General features: G+C 41.6%; 1 protein-coding gene and 1 pseudogene across 1 annotated transcript in view; both read left to right on the forward strand.

Moving 5' to 3' along the window:
• The window catches only part of Taf1 (TATA-box binding protein associated factor 1), a 108,288-nt gene that overhangs the window by 28,501 nt on the left and 59,781 nt on the right, over window positions 1-20,006 (forward strand). The window contains 6 exon segments of the mRNA XM_012949308.2: window positions 1,259-1,432; window positions 1,825-1,929; window positions 13,265-13,465; window positions 14,130-14,271; window positions 14,662-14,792; window positions 16,272-16,352. Of these exon segments, the coding sequence (XP_012804762.2) occupies window positions 1,259-1,432; window positions 1,825-1,929; window positions 13,265-13,465; window positions 14,130-14,271; window positions 14,662-14,792; window positions 16,272-16,352 (834 nt within the window).
• Window positions 10,686-10,987, forward strand: LOC123456634 (annotated as a pseudogene).

Below are 20,006 nucleotides of genomic sequence, written 5' to 3' on the forward strand. Positions count from 1 at the left end.
GTGGCAGAAGCAGAGGTAGAGGTAGGAGAATTGCAGTGAGTTTGAGTCCGCCCTGAGACTATAGTGAGTTCCAGGTCAGCCTGGGCTAGAGACTCTACCTTGGAGGGGCGAAGGAAAGCAGTCTACCAAAATCTGTAGAAAATTGCCTATAGACGCTTGCCTGCAAAGCCTAAGCACCCACGTGTGACTCTCCAGGTCCCATGTAAGCCAGACGCACAAAGGGGAGGCAAGCGCAAGGTCACACATGCCCACTAGGTGGTGAAAGCACCTGGAGTTCAGTTGCAGTGGCTGAGGCCCTGGCGTGCCAGTTCTCTTTCTGTCTCTCTCTTGCTCTCTCTAAAATGAAATAAAATGACAAAAGATGGGCTGGAAAAAAAAAAAAGAAAGAAAATTGCCTATAGAAAAATGTGAAAAATAAAAACTATGTCTAGATAGGATAAAGGGTATTTCTAGAAGTGTTCTTTCAACCTTATTAATCTTTGAAAATCTTCACAATTAAGTTAAAAAGAATAGCAAGGTAATTTTTTAATTAATTTATTTGAGAGAGCGATAGAGGAAGAGGCGGAGAGAGAGAATGGGGGCGCAAAACCCTCCAGAAATAAACTCCAGACGCATGCACCACTTTGTGCATCTTGCTTACATGGGTCTGGGGAATCAAACTGAGAGGTCCTTTGGCTTTGCAGGCAAATAAATGCCTTAACCGCTGAGCCATCTCCAGCCTACAAGGTAAAATACTTGCTGGGTAGCCAGTTAGTTAATCTGCTTATCTGAATTTATTTCTTCAAAAATGTAGAAAAAAATTGGTATTCGTGATACCTTTTAAAAAATGTTTTATTTTTTAAAATTTATTTGAGATAGAGGTGGAGAGAGAGAGGCAGATAGAGAGAGAATGGGTGTGTCAAAGCCTCCAGCTCCTGCAAATGAACTCCAAACTCTTGCAGTACCTTTGCATCTGGCTTACATGGGTCCTGTAGAGTTGAACCTGGATCCTTTGGTTTTGCGGGCAAGTGCCTTAACCTGTAAGCCATCTCTCCAGCCCAGTGATGCCTTTTTATGATTCTTATGGACAACTGAGGTCATTACAGTCCCTGAAAGTGACTACAATATGTCGAAGCATTTTCATAAAAATTTGCTGTGACTTGTTCTAAGCTTAATTAAACTTAGAAAAATTTTTGGTGTTTGTCTCAGATTGAATGATACCCTGTGAATAGCCTCTATTCCTACCAGAGATGGACTGTATTTTCTTTGTTGTGGACAGATGAGAGAACAAGAGAGGCAAGCTTCAGGTGGTGGAGAGATGTTTTTTATGCGGACACCTCAGGACCTCACGGGCAAGGATGGAGACCTTATTCTTGCAGAATACAGTGAGGAAAATGGACCCTTAATGATGCAAGTTGGCATGGCAACCAAGATAAAAAATTACTATAAACGGGTGAGTCTGTGCTGAAAGGAATCTTTATTATTAAAATAGCTGTAGTTACCTAGCAATGATCCACCATCATGTATTTTGTCATTTGTATTGTACATTTCTTTTTCCTTTTCTTGTTCTTTTCAAGGTAGGATCTCACTTTAGCTCAGGCTGACCTGGAACTCACTGTATAGTCCCAGGCTAGCCTTGAACTTAGTGATTCTCTTACCTCTGCTTCCCAAGTGCTAGGATTAAAGGTGTGCAACACATGTCTAGCTTGTATTGTACATTTCTTGGGCGAGACAAGTGGTATCTTTTGTAGTTAATATTAGTGAATGTCATGCTTTTGAAATGTTACTTATAGGTATATTGATTATATTCTGTGATCATAAGGGAGCTTGCTTTGTTTCTCATAGAAACCTGGAAAAGATCCTGGAGCCCCAGATTGCAAGTACGGGGAAACGGTTTATTGCCATACATCACCTTTCCTGGGTTCTCTCCATCCTGGCCAATTACTACAGGTGAAGAATTCATTCCTATCTTTACTCTGTGTTAATGAAGTCAATGGATGATGATCTAGTCTGCCCAGAAAAAAATCAATATGGGCAGGGAAGATGGCTAAATTAGTAAAGCATTTGTTATACAAGTATTTTGATCTTAAGTACCCACATAAATGCCAGGTGTACATAATCCCAGCAATGAGAAGATATGGAGCAAGCTGACTAGCTAGTCTAGCCAAGTCATTGAGGTTTGGGTTCAAGTAAGAGGCCCTTTCTCAATAAATAAGGTAGAGAGCAACTGAGAAAAATACCCAACTTGAACTTTAGGTCTCCAGATGCACATGCACACATGTGTGCTCATATATGCCAAAATGCATGGAAGAACACACACGCATACACACAAAACCAATTTTAGCTGATTGAGGTACTGTTCATGTATCATATATAAGTTTAGTATAATCCATTGGGCGTTATGGCTCATGCTTATAATTTGAGCACGTGTAGGGTAAAGGCAGAGGGATAAGGAATGTAAAATCATCCTTGGCTGCATAGGGAGGCCAGCCTGGACTACATGAAGTGTCTAACCCCCTCCCCCAAAATTAGTATCATCCAAAATACTTTTTAAATATATTTTCCTTAGCTGGGTGTGATGATGCATGCTTTTAATTGCAGCATTCTGGAGGTAGATGTAGGAGGATCACTGTGAGTTTGAGTACAACCTGAGCTGCAAGTTCCAGGGCAGCATGGACTAGAGTGAGACCCTCTCTCAAAAACACAATTTTTTTTCTTTTTGTGAAAGTTTATATTTATTTATGTATTTGAAAGTAGAAAGAGACAGAGAGAGAGAGAGAGAGAGAGAGAGAGAGAGAGAGAAGAGAATTGGCACATGAGGGCCTGTAAACCATGGCAAATGAATTCCAGATACATGTGTGACTTTATGCATCTGGCATTATGTGGATACTGGAGGCATTGTAGGCAAATGCCTTAGCCACTGACAATATCTCCAGCCTGGAATTTTTTTCTTTCATTTTTGTAATTTATTCATTCATTCATTTATTTGATACAAGCCCAACAGACTGGCCTTTATTTTATGCAGGAGAGGGAGAGAGAATTGGCATGCCAGGTCCTCTGGCCACTGCAATTGAACTCCAGATGTGTGCACCCCTTTGTGCACCTGTGACCTTGTATGCTTGCGTCACTTTGTGTGTCTGGCTTACATGGTACGTGGAGAGTTGAACATGAGTCCTTAGGCTTCACAGGAAAGTGCCTTAACTGCTAAGCCATCTCTACAGCCCCCCCCCCCATTTTTTTTTGTTTTTTTTTGTTTTGTTTTTTGTTCCCTTTTTACATTATTATTATATATATATTTTTTAATTTTTAAGTTTTTATTAACATTTTCCATGATTATAAAAAAAATCCCATGGTAATTCCCTCCCTCCCCACCCCCACACTTTCCCCTTTGAAATTACATTCTCCATCATATTACCTCCCCATTTCAATCATTGTATTTACATATATACAGTATCAACCTATTACATATCCTCCTCCCTTCCTTTCTCTTCCCTTTATGTATCCTTTTTAACTTACTGGCCTCTGCTACCAAGTATTTTCATTCTCACGCAGAAGCCCAATCATCTGTAGCGAGGATCCACATATGAGAGAGAACATGTGGCACTTGGCTTTCTGGGCCTGGGTTACCTCACTTAGTATAATCCTTTCCAGGTCCATCCATTTTTCTGCAAATTTCATAACTTCATTTTTCTTTACCGCTGAGTAGAACTCCATTATATAAATGTGCCACATCTTTCATTATCCACTCATCAGTTGAGGGGCATCTAGGCTGGTTCCATTTCCCAGCTATTATAAATTGAGCAGCAATAAACATGGTAGAGCACGTACTTCTGAGGAAATGAGATGATTCCTTTGGATATATGCCTAGGAGTGCTATAGCTGGGTCATATGGTAGATCAATCTTTAGCTGTTTTAGGAACCTCCACACTGTTTTCCACAATGGCTGGACCAGATTGCATTCCCACCAGCAGTGTAGAAGGGTTCCTCTTTTTCCACATCCCCGCCAACATTTATGATGATTTGTTTTCATGATGGTGGCCAATCTGACAGGAGTGAGATGGTATCTCTATGTAGTTTTAATCTGCATTTCCCTGATGACTAGTGTCGTAGAACATTTTTTAGATGCTTATATTCCATTCGTATTTCTTCCTTTGAGAATGCTCTATTTAGCTCCATAGCCCATTTTTTGATTGGCTTGTTTGATTCCTTATTATTTAACTTTTTGAGTTCTTTGTATATCCTAGATATTAATCTTCTATCAGATATACAGCCGGCCAAGATTTTTTCCCATTCTGTAGGTTGCCTCTTTGCTTTTTTTACTGTGTCCTTTGCAGTGCAGAATTTTTATTTCATGAGGTCCCAGTGATTAATCTGTGGTTTTATTGCCTGAGCAATTGGGGTTGTATTCAGAAAGTCTTTGCCAAGACCAATATGTTGAAGGGTTTCCCCTACTTTTTCCTCTAGCAGTTTCAGAGTTTCAGGTCTGATGTTAAGGTCTTTAATCCATTTGGACTTAATTCTTGTGCATGGAGAGAGAGAAGAATCTATTTTCATCCTTCTGCAGATATATATCCAGTTTTCCCAACACCATTTGCTGAAGAGGCTGTCTCTTCTCCAATGAGTATTTTTGGCATTTTTATCGAATATCAGGTGGCTATAGCTACTTGGGCTTACATCTGGGTCCTCTATTCTGTTCCACTGATCTACATGTCTGTTTTTGTGCCAGTACCATGCTGTTTTTGTTACTATGGCTCTGTAGTATAGGTTAAAATCAGGTATGGTGATACCACCAGTCTCATTTTTGTTGCTCAGTATTATTTTAGATATTCGAGGTTTTTTGTGATTCCAAATGAATTTTTGGATTGTTTTTTCTATTTCCATGAAGAAAGCTTTTGGAATTTTGATAGGGATTGCATTAAATGTGTAGATTGCTTTAGGTAAGATTGCCATTTTCACAATATTGATTCTTCCAATCTAGGAACAAGGGATGTTTCTCTACTTTCTATTGTCTTCTGCAATTTCTTGCATGAGTGTTTTAAAGTTCTCATTGTAGAGATTCTTTACTTCCTTGGTTAGGTTTATTCCAAGGTACTTTATTTATTTATTTTTTTTGATGCAATTGTGAATGGGAGTGATTCTCTGATTTCATCCTCTGTGTGTTTGTTGTGTATTTATTTTGTATCCTGCTACATTGCTGTAGGTTTTGATCAGCCCTAACAGTTTTGTTTTTTTGTTTTTTCAAGTTTGGGTCTCACTCTAGCCCAGGCTTACCTGGAATTCACTATGGAGTCTCAGGGTGGCCTCGAACTCACGGCGATCCTCCTACCTCTGCCTCCCGAGTACTGGGATTAAAGGCGTGCGCCACCACGGCCGGCTTCCCCCCTTATTTTTAAAGAAACCATACTGATGTTTTTGGAATATTTACATCAGTACATTACTGTCAAACTACAGAAAAGGAACCATTGTACCTCAACCCAGAGAGATTCAACTATACAGGTGGGACCACATATTCTGGTGAACCACCATCCAGGTGTGGTCACAGAACTGTCTTAATTGCTTCAGGGGAAAAACATTTAGTTAACATGGTGAATTTACATAGCCAGACGGAGTCCACTGAGGCATTTTATTGATATGTATGCTTTCTTTATACCCCTACTAAAAGAATCCCAGGATTTTCCCTCTTGTGTGTTTTGGTCTTGCTTCCTCATTATCCATGATGCCAGCTGGCTCTTAGATTATTTCTACCACCTCTTCCCCAATATACCCTTTTTTTCAGTCCAGTGAAACCAAACTAACAGGATGGCAGCAGATTATTCTTCCATTGTTCCAAGTCTTTAAGTTGTACATCAAATCTGGGGCTGATTACTCCATACTTGTTTATCCTGCCTTTGAGGTTCACAAAAATTTTCCCAGCTCTGTGATCAACAACTCTTGTTCAGGCTGACCTGGAATTCACTCTTTAGTCTCAGGGTGGCCTCTTACTCATGGTGATCCTCCTACCTCTGCCTCACGAAGTGCTGGGATTAAAGGCGTGTGACACCACGCCTGGAGTAATTTTTTTTTTTTTTTGTTTTTTCGAAGTAGGGTCTCACTCTAGCCCAAGCTGACCCGGAATGCATTATGTAATCTCAGGGTGGCCTCGAACTCGCCGTGATCCACCTACCTCTGCCTCCCAAGTGCTGGGATTAAAGGCGTGAGCCACCACACCCTGCTAATTTTTTTTTTTTTTTAAGGAAACTGAACTATGACTTTGGAGCATGGCCTAATAAGGACCTGGCCTTTGCCTCTTTCCTCTTTTTTTTTTTTTTTTTTTTAGCCTTGTTGATGCTCTTTAGGGCATCGGCAAGGACATTCATGCACACCCTGATGGCAGCATGGAAAGATGGCAAAAAGAGAAGCTCTTTTCTTTTCTTTTTTTTTTTTTTTATATTTGATTTATTTGCAAGAGAGAATAGGAGCAACAGGGCCTCCTGCCACCACTTTGTGTATCTGGCTTTATGTGGATACTGGGAAATTGAACCCTGGCCATTAGGCCTTAACTGCAGAGCCATCACTCAGTCCAGAAACTGTTTTTCTTCATTTTTTAATATTATATCTTGGTTTTTAAAGGTAGGGTCTCATTCTAGCCCAAGCTGACCTGGAATTTACAATGTAGTCAGGGTGGCCTTGAACTCACAGTGATCCTCCTACCTTTGCCTCCCAAGTGCTGGGATTAAAGGTATATGCCAGGCCAGAATTTTTTTTTTCATAAGCAAACAGCTTTATTAGCTGGCTAAGACTCAGATGGAGTAGCCTCCTAAAGAACCTGGGCCCGATTCGAGGTTTTCACCTTTTTAAAAACTTTTATTTTATTTTTTTAAATTTTTATTATCATTTTCCATGATTATAAAAAAAATATCCCATGGTAATTCCCTCCCCCCACACTTTCCCCTTTGAAATTCCATTCTCCATCATATTACCTCCACATCTCAATCATTGTACTTACATATATACAATATCAACCTATTAAGTACCCTCCTTCCGTCCTTTCTCTTCTGTCTCCTTTTTAACTTACTGGCCTCTGCTACTAAGTATTTTCCTTCTCACGGAGAAGCCCAATCATCTGTTGCTAGGATCCACATATGAGAGAGAATATGTGGTGCTTGGCTTTCTGGGCCTGGGTTACCTCACTTAGTATAATCCTTTCCAGGTCCGTCCATTTTTCTGCAAATTTCATAACTCATTTTTCTTTACCGCTGAGTAGAACTCCATTGTATAAATGTGCCACATCTTCATTATCCACTCATCAGTTGAGGGACATCTAGGCTGGTTCCATTTCCCAGCTATTATAAATTGAGCAGCAATAAACATGGTTGAGCACGTACTTCTAAGGAAATGAGATGATTCCTTTGGATATATGCCTAGGAGTGCTATAGCTGGGTCATATGGTAGATCAATCTTTAGCTGTTTTAGGAACCTCCACACTGATTTCCACAATGGCTGGACCAGATTGCATTCCCACCAGCAGTGTAGAAGGGTTCCTCTTTTTCCACATCCCTGCCAACATTTATGATCATTTGTTTCAGAATTTTTTTTTCTTAAAACATTCCTCTGATTGTGTTACTTTTTAGCTGAACATAAAAAAGTGTTTAATTTTTTTTTTTTTGAGGTAAGGTCTTGCTGTAGCTCAGGCTAACCTTGAAATCACTATGTAGTCTCAGGGTGGCCTTAAATTCATGGTGATCCTCCTGTCTTTGCCTTCCCAGAGCTGGGATTAAAACCATGTGCCACCTTTTCTCTCTGTCTTATTTTTTTTCTTTTTTTTGGTTTTTTGAGGTAGGGTCTTGCTCCAGTCCAGGCTGACCTGGAATTCACTATGTAGTCTCAGGGTGACCTTGAACTCATGGCGATCCTCCTATCTCTGCCTCCCAAATGCTGAGACTAAAGACGTGTGCTACCATGCCCAGCTTTGTTTGTTTTTTGAGGAAGGATCTCACTGTCGCCCAGGCTGACCTGCTACTCATTCTGTAGTCCCAGGTTAGGCCTGGAACTCCCAGCAATCTCCTATGTCTGCCTCTCAAGTACTGGGATTTAAGGCATGTTCCGTTACACTGGCTTTAAGGTTTTGTTGTTGTTGTTTCTTTGTTGGTTTTTTGGAATTTCAAGGTATGGTTTCACTCTAGTCCAGGCTGACCTGGAATTCACTCTATTCTCAGGGTGGCCTGGAACTCACGGCGATCCTCCTACCTCGGCCTCCCGAGTGCTGGGATTAAATGCATGCACCACCACACCTGGCTTTTGCTTTTTTTTAAATAATTAATTTGTTTTTTATTAACAGCTTTCATGATTGTAAACAATATCCTAAGGTAATGCCCTCTCTCCCCCCACTTTCCTCTTTGAAACTCAGTTCTCCATCATATTCCCTCCCCCTCAATCAGTCTCCTTTATTTTGATGTCATCATCTTTTGCTCCTGTTATGATGGTCTTGTGTAGGTAGTGTCAGGCACTGTGAGGTCATGGATATCCAGGCCATTTTGTGTCTGGAGGAGCACGTTGTAAGGAGTCCTACTCTTACTTTGGCTCTTACATTATTTCTACCACCTTTTCCCCAATATACCCTGAGCCTTGGAAGGTGTGATAAAGATATTTCAGTGCCAAGCATGCCTCTGTCACTTCTCAGCACCATGGTGCCTTCTGCGTCATTCCAAGGTCACTGCCATCTGAAAAGAGAAGGTTCTCTAAAAGTGAGAGTAATAGTAATATGTGGGTATGAACATTAAGAGAAGTGCTTATTGGGCAGTTCAGTGAGCATGGTATATACATTTAGCCAGACAGCAGCAGACAGTACACCCCTAGGGCTCATGGCTACCCCTGTTGTAGGTTTTCAGTATGAGGGATATATTCCCTCCCATGGAGTTGGCTTCCAGTCCAATTAGAGGGCAGTTGGTTTCCACCATGACAGACGTGCCAGATTTTAGTTTTTTTAAAATATTTTTTATTTGTTCTTAATTATTTGAGAGAGAGATAAAAGAGAGAGGGTGGGCAGCAGATAGAGAGAATGGGTACACCCATGCCTCTAGCCATTGTAGATGAACTCCAGACACATGTGCCACCTTGCACATCTGGCTTACATGGGTACTGGGAATATCGAACCTGGGCCCTTAGCTTTGCAAGCAAGCACTTTAACTGCTAAGCCATCTCTGTAGCCCTTTAATGTTTTTGTTGTTGTTTGGACAGGATATCACAGTTGATTTAGGTCTCTCTGTTGCCTATAGGTTTAGAACTCACTGGATAGCCCTTGCTGATATTTTTTAAATTATTATTTTATTGACAACTTCCATAATTGTAAACAATATCCCATCGTAATTCTTTCCCTCCCCTCACTTCCCCCTTTGAAACTCCACTGTCCATCATGTCCCCTCCCCTTCTTAATCAGTCTCTCTCATTTTTTTGATGTCATGATCTTTTCCTCCTATTATGGTGGTCTTGTGTAGGTAGAGGCACTGTGAGGTCATGGATATATAGGCCATTTCCTATGTGGAGGAGCATGTTGTCCTTTTGCCACGCCTTCCTGAGTGCTAGGATTACATTTATGAGCTACCACAGGTGGTGATAAAAAGTTTTTTGAGACATGCGGTGGTCCACACCTTTAATCCTAGCACTCAGGAAGCAGAGGCAGAGAACTGCTGTGAGTTTGAGACCAGCCTGGGACTAGAGTGAGTTTCAGATCAGCCTGAGCTAGAGTGAGACCCTGTCCCAAAACACCAAAAGACAAAAGAGTAGGGAGGGTGGTACATGCTTAATTCTAGTATGAGAAAGTCACAGGCAGGATGATCACGAGCTGGAGGTTAGCTTTGATTAATGAATAGACTTTGTCAGTTACATCTGTATTCCATTTGCCACTATGTTTATGTGTATGTATAGTGCTTGGGATTGAACCCAGGGCTGTATGCATTCAAAGAACATTTTTTTTTAATTTTTTTTTCTGACAATAAGCACTTTATTTTTTTCTCAATTTTTATTAACATTTTCCATGATTATAAAAAATATCCCATGGTAATACCCTCTCCCCCCTTTTTAGGTAGGGTCTCTCTCTAGCTCAGGCTGACTTGGAAGTCTCAGGGTGGCCTTGAACTCATGGTGATCCTCCTACCTCTGCCTCCTGAGTGCTAGGATTAAAGGTGTGTGCCACCATGCCCAGCTACCAGCAAGTATCTTTAAGTACTTAGTTTTAAATCATTGCTTTGCACACTCAAATGTGATTTTTTTTGGCTTTTCGAGGTAGGGTCTCACTCTAGCCCAGACTGACCTTGAATTCACTATGTAGTCTCAGGGTGGCCTCAAACTCACGGTGATCCACCTACCTTTGCCTCCCAAGTGCTGGGATTAAAGGCATGTGCCACCGTGCCCGGCTTAAATGTGATTTTTTTTTTTTGGTTTTTACTATAGGGTCTCACTGTAGCTCAGCCTGACCTGGGATTCACTATGGAGTCTCAGGGTGGCTTTGAACTCATGGCGATCCTCCGACCTCTGCCTCTCAAGTGCTGGGATTAAAGGTGTGCGCCACCATGCCTGGCAAATGTGATTTTTTTAATATCCCAGCATTATGTACCATAAGTTAATAGAAAATTTCACTTTCACTGCTCAACTACACTAATGTTCAGTACTGGCCTGTGGTCTATTCTTCATTCTCCAAGTTTCTATAAAACAACTCTGGTTTTTTAAACATGGTAAATAATGAAAATCAGCAACAAACTACCAATACTGTAGAGAAGCCCCTGGATGAATGAATTTATGTGAAGATGAGAATGACTACGAGCTTTGAGGCACGTTACACACTTATGATCAACATTTAAATATGATACTGGAAGGTGTAGAAGAAACTGTGACTACTACAGAAATCGATGAAGAGATATATAACTCAGCAAAATGGAATATTCCAATCCTCTTTGTCCAGGGAGAGGGTGTTGTACTCTTTGACCCTCCACTGAGTTGGCTGAAACAAAGATATGTCCTCTGTAGAAAGTAAGAGTCTATACAGTTGCCTCTTTTTACAAGACATTCAGAAAGAGACTCCTCTTCCATACATCTTAATAGTAAGCGATGACCTGAAGATTCTTCACCTGAAGAACATTTTATTTTTATTTATTTATTCAAGAGGGAAAGAGGGAGAGAAAAAATGGGCGTGCCACTGCAAACAAATTCCAGATACATGTGCCACCTTGTACATCTGGCTTACCTGGATCCTAGGGAATCAAACCTGGATGCTTCGGTTTTGCAGACAAGCACCTTAACCACTATGCAATCTCTCCAGCCCTCAAAGAACATTTTGATTCTTGTCTTTAGAGAAAGGTAATGGTTAGGACTGTGGACTCTGATTATTGTCTTCATACACGTTCTCAAGTAGAGAGAGATAAAGAGAATACATGCACCAGGGCCTCCTGCCTCTGCAAACAAAGTCCAAATGCATGTTCCACTTTACGCACCTGGCCTTATGAGGGTACTGGGGAATTGAAACCTGGCTGTCAGGCTTTGCAAGCAAGTGCCTTAACTGTTGCTGATCCCTCTCTCCCACTCTCCCTCTCTGCTTCTTGTTTTTTTAGGTAAGGTCTCACTCTATCTCAGGCTGCCCTGGAATTCACTATGTAGTCTCAGGGTGGCCTTGAACTCATGGCAATCCTCCTACCTCTGCCTCCTGAGTACTGGGATTAATGGCTTGGGCCACCATGCCCTGCTTAATGTAAACTCTTAATGTTAAATTCCAATCACCGCCAGGGTATACCTGACCTTGAACTCACAGTGATAGCGATCTCCAGACCTCAGTCTCCCAAGGGCTAGGATTAAAGGTATGTGCTAGTGCACTGGGATTGGGCCAATATTTTTTTTTTGTTTTTCGAGGTAGGGTCTCACTCTGGTCCAGGCTGACCTGGAATTCACTATGTAGTCTCAGGGTGGCCTTGAACTCACGGCGATCCTCCTACCTCTGCCTCCCGAGTGCTGGGATTAAAGGCGTGCACCACCACGCCCGGCTTTGGGCCAATATTTTTTAATGGAAAGTCTTAATTTATTATATAAGTGAGATTCAAAAACACAAGATGAGGTCTGGAGGGATGGGTTAGCGGTTAAGACAATGCCAAAGGACCCACATTCTATTCCCTAGGATTCACATTAGTCAGATGCACAAGGGGGTGCGTGTGTCTGGAGTTTGTTTGCATCTACTTCTGCCTCCCAGGTGCTAGGAATTAAAGGCATGCACCACCACGCCTGGCTCTGCTTCCTGTTTTTTGAGACCTAGTCTTAATCTGTAATCACTGCTAGCCTAGAACTCACTATGTAGCTCAGACTGCTTCTAACTTGGTATAATTCTGCTTCAGCTTCCTGAGTGCTGAGATTATAGTCAAGCATCAATTCTCTCATCTCTGTTTTTTCTTTTGGAATTCTAAAATACAAACAGATTAATCCTATTGACATTCAAATGATAATTTGTTCATTTTATTGACAAGACTTAGGTCTAATGAAGCTAGAGAGCAACAAGCTTCATTTCCTTTTTAAAATTAATTTATTTGAGAGAGACAGAAACAGATAGAGAAAAGAATGGGTATGCCAGGGCCTCTGTCCCTGCAAAAGAACTCCAGGCCCATGTACCCCCTTGTATATCTGGCTTACGTGGGTCCTGGAGAATGGAACCTGGGTCCTTAGACGTTGCAGGTGCCTTAACCATTATGCCATCTCTACAGCCAAATTTTCCTTTCTTTTATTATGATTATTTCAGAGAGAGAGAAAGAGAGAGAATGAATATGGACACATCAGGGCAGGAGGCTTTGCATAGGTATTGGGGCAGCAAATCAAGGCCATTGGGCTTCACCAGCAAGAACCTTTAAACCACCTTAACCATCTCCTCATAGCCCTCCATTTTCCTTTCCTTTTTTTTTTTATTCGAGGTAGGGTCTCACTCTAGCTCAGGGTGACCTGGAATTCACTCTGTAGTCTCAGGGTGACCTCAAACTCTTGGTGATCCCCCTACCTCTGCCTCCTGAGTACTGGGATTAAAGGCATGTGCCACCACGCCTGGCTTTTTTTTTTTTTTAAGGTAAGGTCTGACTCTAGTCCAGGCTGACCTGGAATTCACTATGTAGTAGTCTCAGGGTGGCCTCAAACTCACTGCAATCCTCCTACCTCTGCCTCCGGAGTGCTGGGGTTAAAGGTGTGTGTCACCACACCTGGCTGCCCATTTTCCTTTCTAAATAGTTGACTGAATTTCCCAGGGCTTCTCTCTATTTAATTTTTGTGGCTTTACTTTTGTCAGGCATTTGAGAACAACCTTTTTCGTGCTCCAATTTATCTTCATAAGATGCCCGAAACTGACTTCCTGATCATTCGAACAAGACAGTGTTACTACATTCGGGAATTAGTGGATATTTTTGTGGTTGGCCAGCAGTGCCCACTGTTTGAAGTTCCTGGTCCTAACTCCAAAAGGGCCAATACACACATTAGAGACTTTCTGCAGGTAAGGTGGGAGTATGGTGTGGGTCAAGAAATACATGAAAACTTAGTATAGAATTACAGGCACATTAATAAATATCAAAACAGCTGGGTGTGGTGGTGCATGCCTTTAATCCCAGCACTAGGGATGCAGTGTGTTACAGTCAGGTTTGCATTGCTGGTAGAAATCACCCAACCAAGAGCAGCTTGTGGGAAAAAAGGGGGTTATTTTGGCTTATAAGCTTGAGGGAGAAGCTCCATAATGGCAGGGAAAACGATGGCATGAGCAGAAGGTAGATATCACCCTCTGGCCAACATAAGATGGACAAGACAACAGGAGAGTGTGCTAAACACTGTCAAGGGGAAACTGGCTATAACACCCATAAGCCCACCTCCAATGATACATTCCCTCCAAAAGGTGTTAATTCCCAAATCTCCATCAGCTGGGAACCTAGCATTCAGAACACCTAAGTTTATAGGGACACCTGAATCAAACCAGCATACAGTGCTAGGAGGATCACTCTGAGTTGGAGGCCAGCCTGAGACTACATAGTGAATTCCAGGTCAGCCTGGGCTAGAGCAAGACCCTACCTCAAAAAAAAAAAAAAAATCTGAGTGTAGTGAGAGAAAGTGACCCTAGTGAATACCTTATCTTTTAGCTAATAAAATTTATTTGATTTATTTGTCAGGTTTTTATTTACCGCCTCTTTTGGAAGAGTAAAGATAGGCCACGGAGGATCCGAATGGAAGATATTAAAAAAGCATTTCCATCACATTCAGAAAGCAGCATCAGGAAGAGGCTAAAGCTCTGTGCTGACTTCAAACGTACAGGTTACCAGTGTGACTTGTTTTCTCTATAATTTTCTCATAAGTCCAAAGAATTAATGTCTACCAGCTAAAGAATAAGCACATAGCTAGTAAAATAGAAATTGATGACCATCAAAAGAAGGTGCCACTGGGTGTGGTTGCACACGCCTTTAATCCCAGCACTTGGGAAGCTGAGGTAGTAGGTAGGAGTTCAAGGCCAGCCTGAGACTACATTGTGAGTTCTAGTTTAGCCTGGATTAGAGGAAGTCCTACCTTGAAGAAAAAAAAGAAGGCACCATATGTAGTTTTAGCAGCAGGGATTCTCCTAACTAGTCATGCTGAGTAGTTAGGCCTGTTTGCTACCTACGGCATTTTTGGCTATTGCTATTGACAGTTTTTCTGTATCTATTCCAGGGATGGACTCAAACTGGTGGGTGCTGAAGTCTGATTTTCGTTTACCAACAGAAGAGGAAATTAGAGCTATGGTATCACCAGAGCAATGCTGTGCTTATTATAGCATGGTAGCTGCAGAGCAGCGACTGAAAGTGAGCAACTTCTTTTTTTTTTTAACACTTCTTTAATGCTTGTGGTTATTTTCAGAGAGATGGATAAGACTGGTTGGTTGGTTGTTTATTTGAGAGAGTATGGATGCACCAAGGTCTCCTGCCAGTGCATATATGAGCTACAAATACATGTACTGTTTTGTGCATCTGGCTTTACATGGTATTGGGGAAATGAACCTAGACTGCAAGCAAATAACTTTAACTTCAGAGCCAGCTCCAGATTTTTATTAGTTTAAAATATTCAAACATTATGAGGTACATGTATCCCGATTGAAATTGTTATATAGCTTATCTGGTCCACCTGTCTTCTCACCTCTGAAGTACTGGGATTACAGGAATATACCAACAAACCAGGTTTTATACAGTAGTGAGGATTTCCTGCATGCTAGGAAAGCACTATGCCAATTAACCTATATCCCTAGCTCTTTGTTCTGCTTTGAAAAGGATTGCTCATCCATTTGGGTGGTGACTTCTTTGCAAAACATGCAGGGAAATGCTTGTCAGCTTCCCAGGTAGGTAGAAATGGGATGATGGGGAGTACTGCAAGTTTGGTTGAAGGACATGCAATATGTAGGGTCCAAATAGAAGATGTTCAGTTGTAGGCCAGGGCAGCCCTCTCTTGAGGTTTTTGTGTTTGTTTTCATTTTTATTTTGTTTTGTTTTCTTTGAAGCTGGGTCTCACTCTGGTCCAGGCTGACCTTGAACTCAATCTGTATCCCATGCTGGCCTCAAACTCACAGTGAACTTCCTACATCAACCTCCCCAGTGGTGGGATTAAGGTGTGCACCATCACACCTGATAATCACTATTGAGATTTTTAAAAATACTTTTAAAAATATTTCATTTATTTATTTATTTGAGAGAGAGGGAATGGGCACACCAGGGCCTCCAGCCAATGCAAATGAACTCAAGATGCATGTGTCCCCTTGTGCATATGGCTTATGTGGGTCCTGGAGAGTTGAACCAGGATCCTTTGGCTTTGCAGGAAAACGCCTTAACTGCTAAGCCATCTCTCCAGCCCTAAATAATTTCTTCTGGTTTTTCGAGGTAGGGTCTCACTCAAGTCCAGGCTAACCTGGAATTAACTATGTAGTCTTAGGATGGCCTCAAACTTATGGAGATCCTCCTACTTCTGCCTCCCAAGTGCTGGGATTAATGGTGTGCACTTCAACACCCAGCTAAAAATTTTTTTATGTGTGTTAGAGGCAGAAGTCAGCGCCTTACACATGCTAGGCAAACATTCTACCACTAAGCAACATCTCTAGCTCAGTAAATTCCAAGGAATTTGGTGTGTCTTCTAATACTTAAGGATGTGCAATGGTAATGAATATATTGAACACTTTATAGAAGCTATCCTTTATGCCAAATATGCTTTGGCATTCTGTATTTAGTATTCAGTAAAACTTGTGCTTTATGTTTTTTCCGGTAGTTTTGTTTATGTATTGAATTACCCTCTTTCAGGATGCTGGCTATGGAGAGAAGTCCTTTTTTGCTCCCGAAGAAGAAAACGAAGAAGATTTTCAGATGAAGATTGATGATGAAGTAAGGCTTTACAAATTATGTGGTTTTTTTGTTTTGTTTTGTTTCTGTTTTTCGAAGTAGGGTCTCATTCTAGCCCATGCTGAACTGGAATTCACTATGTGGTCTCAGGGTGGACTCGAACTCATGATGATCCTCCTACCTCTACCTCCCAAGTGATGGGATTAAAGGCGTGCACCACCATTCCTAGCTACAAATTAAGCTTTTTGAGACATCTTGCTCTGTAATCAAGGCTGGCCTAGAGCTCAAAATCCTTCTGTTGTGTTGTTTGCTTGCTTTTTCTAGGTAGATTTTCACTCTAGCCCAGGCAGACCTGGCACTCTGTAGCTCCAGAGTGGCCTCAAACTTACAGTTACCCTCCTATATCTGCCTCCCAATCAAAATCCTGCTTCTCCTTCCTAAGTGATGAAAATACATATGTGTACCACCATGCCCAGCAACATTCTTCTTCATCAGTGTATCTTAATTCTCATTCATACTTTTTATTTATTTATTTTTTATTTATTTATTTATTTATTCATACTTTTTATTTATTTATTTATTTATTTGCACTACAAGCATCCAGGGCCACTCTAGCCACTACAAGCAAACTCTAGACACGTAAACCACCTTGTGCATCTGGCTTTACATGGGTACTAGGGAATCAAACTTGGGTCCTTTGGCTTTGCCTGAAAATGCCTTAATAACTAGGCCATCTTTCCAACTTTTTTTTTTTTTGGTTTGTCAAGGTAGGGTCTCACTCTATCCCAGTCTGACCTTGAATTTACTATGTAGTCTCAGGGTGGCCTCGAACTCACAGTGATTCTTCTACCCCTGTCTCCCGAGTGCTGGGATTAAAGGTGTGCGCCACCACACCTGGCTTTTTTTTAAATTTATTCATTGGAGGGAGAGAGAGAAGGGAGCAAGAGATATGCAATGAAGCCCAGCGTGGTGGCACATACCTTTAATCCCATCATTAGTGAGGCAGACGTAGGAGGATCACCATGAGTTCAAGGCTACCCTGAGACTACATAGTGAATTCCAGGTCAGCCTGGGCCAGAGTGAGACCCTACCTTGAAAAACCAAAAAAAAAAAAAAAAAGAAAAAGAAAAAAATAGGGGGAGAGAGATAGGATGGGCATACAAGGTCCTCCAGGCACTGCAAACAAATTCCAGATACATGTACCACCTTGTGCATCTAGCTTACGTCAGTCCTGGAGAATCACACCTGGGTCCTTAGCCTTCGTAGGCAAGTGCCATCTCTCCAGAGCTCATTCAGCCTTTTTAAAAAAATTATTATTTATTTATTTGAGAGTGACAGACAGAGAGAAAGAGAGAGAGAATGGGCGCGCCAGGGCTTCCAACCACTGCAAACGAACTCCAGACGCGTGTGCCCCCTTGTGCATCTGGCTAACGTGGGTCCTGGGGAATCGAGCCTTGAACCGGGGTCCTTAGGCTTCACAGGCAAGCACGTAACCGCTAAGCCACTTCTCCAGCCCTCATTCAGCCTTTTTTAAAAAAATATTTATTTATTTATTTTGAGAGTGACAGACAGAGAGAGAAAGAGGCAGATAGAGATAGATAGAGAATGAGCATGCCAGGGCCTCCAGCCACTGCACATGAACTCCAGATGTGTATGCCCCCTTGTGCATCTGGCTAACATGGGTCCTGGGGAGTCGAGCCTCAAACCAGGGTCCTTAGGCTTCATAGGCAAGCGCTCAACCGCTAAACCATCTCTCCAGCCTCATTCAGCCTTTTAAAAGAAAATTTTATTGATATAAAATTGATGTTTTTTTGAATTTTTAAAAATTTGTTCATTTTTATTTATTTGAATGCGACAGACAGAGGGAAAAAGAGGCAGAGAGAGAGAGGAGAGTGGGCCCCCTTGTGCATCTGGCTAACGTGAGTCCTGGGGAATTGAGCCTTGAACCAGGGTCCTTAGGCTTCACAGGCAAGGGCTTAGCGGTGCCTAAGGATGCATGTATGACTCTCCGTATCCCACGTAAGCCATATGCAAAGGTGAGGCAAGCACAAGGTCACACATGCCTACTAGGTGGTGTAAGTATCTGAAGTTCAATTGTCATGGCTGAGGCCTTGGCCTACCAATTCTCTCTCTCACACTCAAAAATAAAAAATAAATAAATAAAGCTATACATGTAACTAAATGCAGTGGCACATGTTGTAATCTTAGCTCCTGGAAGGTAGAGGCTAGAGGATCATGAGTTAGTGGTCATCCTTGGCTACATAGTGAATTTTAACCCAGCTAGGCTTTCATAAGACCCCATGTTTGATAGGTATTTAGCATATTATATATGTGTGTGTTTTACATATGTTTTAATGTGTTTGATGTTTTGATTTATGTTTACATTTGTGAATTCCTCACCTCATCTTATTTCAAGGTATGGTCTCAGTCTAGCCCCGGCTGACCTAGAATATATTTTTATTTATTTGTATATTGGGGGGGGGGCAAGTCAGGGTCATTTGCCACTGTAAATGAATGCCAGATACATGTATCAATTTCTGTGTCTGGCTTTATGTGGGTACTAGGAAACTGAACCCATGCCAACAGGTTTTGAAAGCAAGCACCTTTAACTGCTGATCATTTCCCTTCCCAAAAGTTGTCCCCCTACCTCCAGGTAAGGTTTTACTCTAGCCCAGGCTGACCTGGAACTACTTTGTAGCCTCTGGGTGGACTGAGACTCACAGCAATCCTTCTATCTCTACCTCCCAAGTGCTGAGATTAAGGTTGTGTGCCACAATGCTTACTGTTTTTTTTTTTTTTTTTTTTTTTTTTTTTTTTTTTTTTTTGTCTGTCTGTTTTTGATTTTTCAAGGTAGGGTTCTACTCTAGTTCAGGCTGACCTGGAATTCACTATGTTGTCTCAGGGTGGCCTCAAACTCATGTCATTCCTCCACCCTTTGCCTACCAACTGCTGGGATTGAAGGCGTGTACTACTATGCTTGGCCCCCATGATTCTTTTGAATATATATATTTTTAAAATATTTATTTACTAGAGAAAGAGAGAAATGGGACTGACAGGGTCTGTTGCTACTGCAAAGGAGTTCCAGATGTATGTGTCACTCTATGCATCTGGCTATTATGTGGGTACCAGGGAATTGAACCAGGACATTAGGTTTTCCATGCCAGCACTTTAACAGCTGAGCCATCTCTCCAGCCCAAATATTTTAATTACTATTTTTAAGCAGTGACAGAGAATGAATGGGTAGATACTCTAGATACGTGCACCACTCTGTGCATCTGACTTTACATGGGTACTGGAGTCAAACCTGGGTCATTAGGCTTGGCAGATATAGTAGACAATCTCAGGTTGCTGGGATGAACCTACAAACAAAACACAGTTATAGGAAGAATGACATTCATTTCCTGAATGGGGAAGTTCCCTAATGGCGAAAAAGAGAAAACCCCCACCAAAAGCAAGAGCACAAAAGTGCAGTAGGGAACCCAGACCCTTTGCATATCTCAGGCTTGAATTCAGATCTGCCCACAGTAACACCTTCTCTGGTCAGGTAGCTGGAAGTCCAAGAAGCTTTAGTAAAACTCCTGAACCTATTGGGGGACTTCCATAAAAAGCACTACAGTAGGCAAGTGCTATAAGTATTGAGCTATCTCTATTATTTTTGTGTATTGAGGTAGGGTCTTACACTAGCCCAGGTTGGCC

This window comes from Jaculus jaculus, chromosome X (genome assembly GCF_020740685.1).
Source record: "Jaculus jaculus isolate mJacJac1 chromosome X, mJacJac1.mat.Y.cur, whole genome shotgun sequence".
In the NCBI taxonomy this organism is placed as follows: domain Eukaryota; kingdom Metazoa; phylum Chordata; class Mammalia; order Rodentia; family Dipodidae; genus Jaculus; species Jaculus jaculus.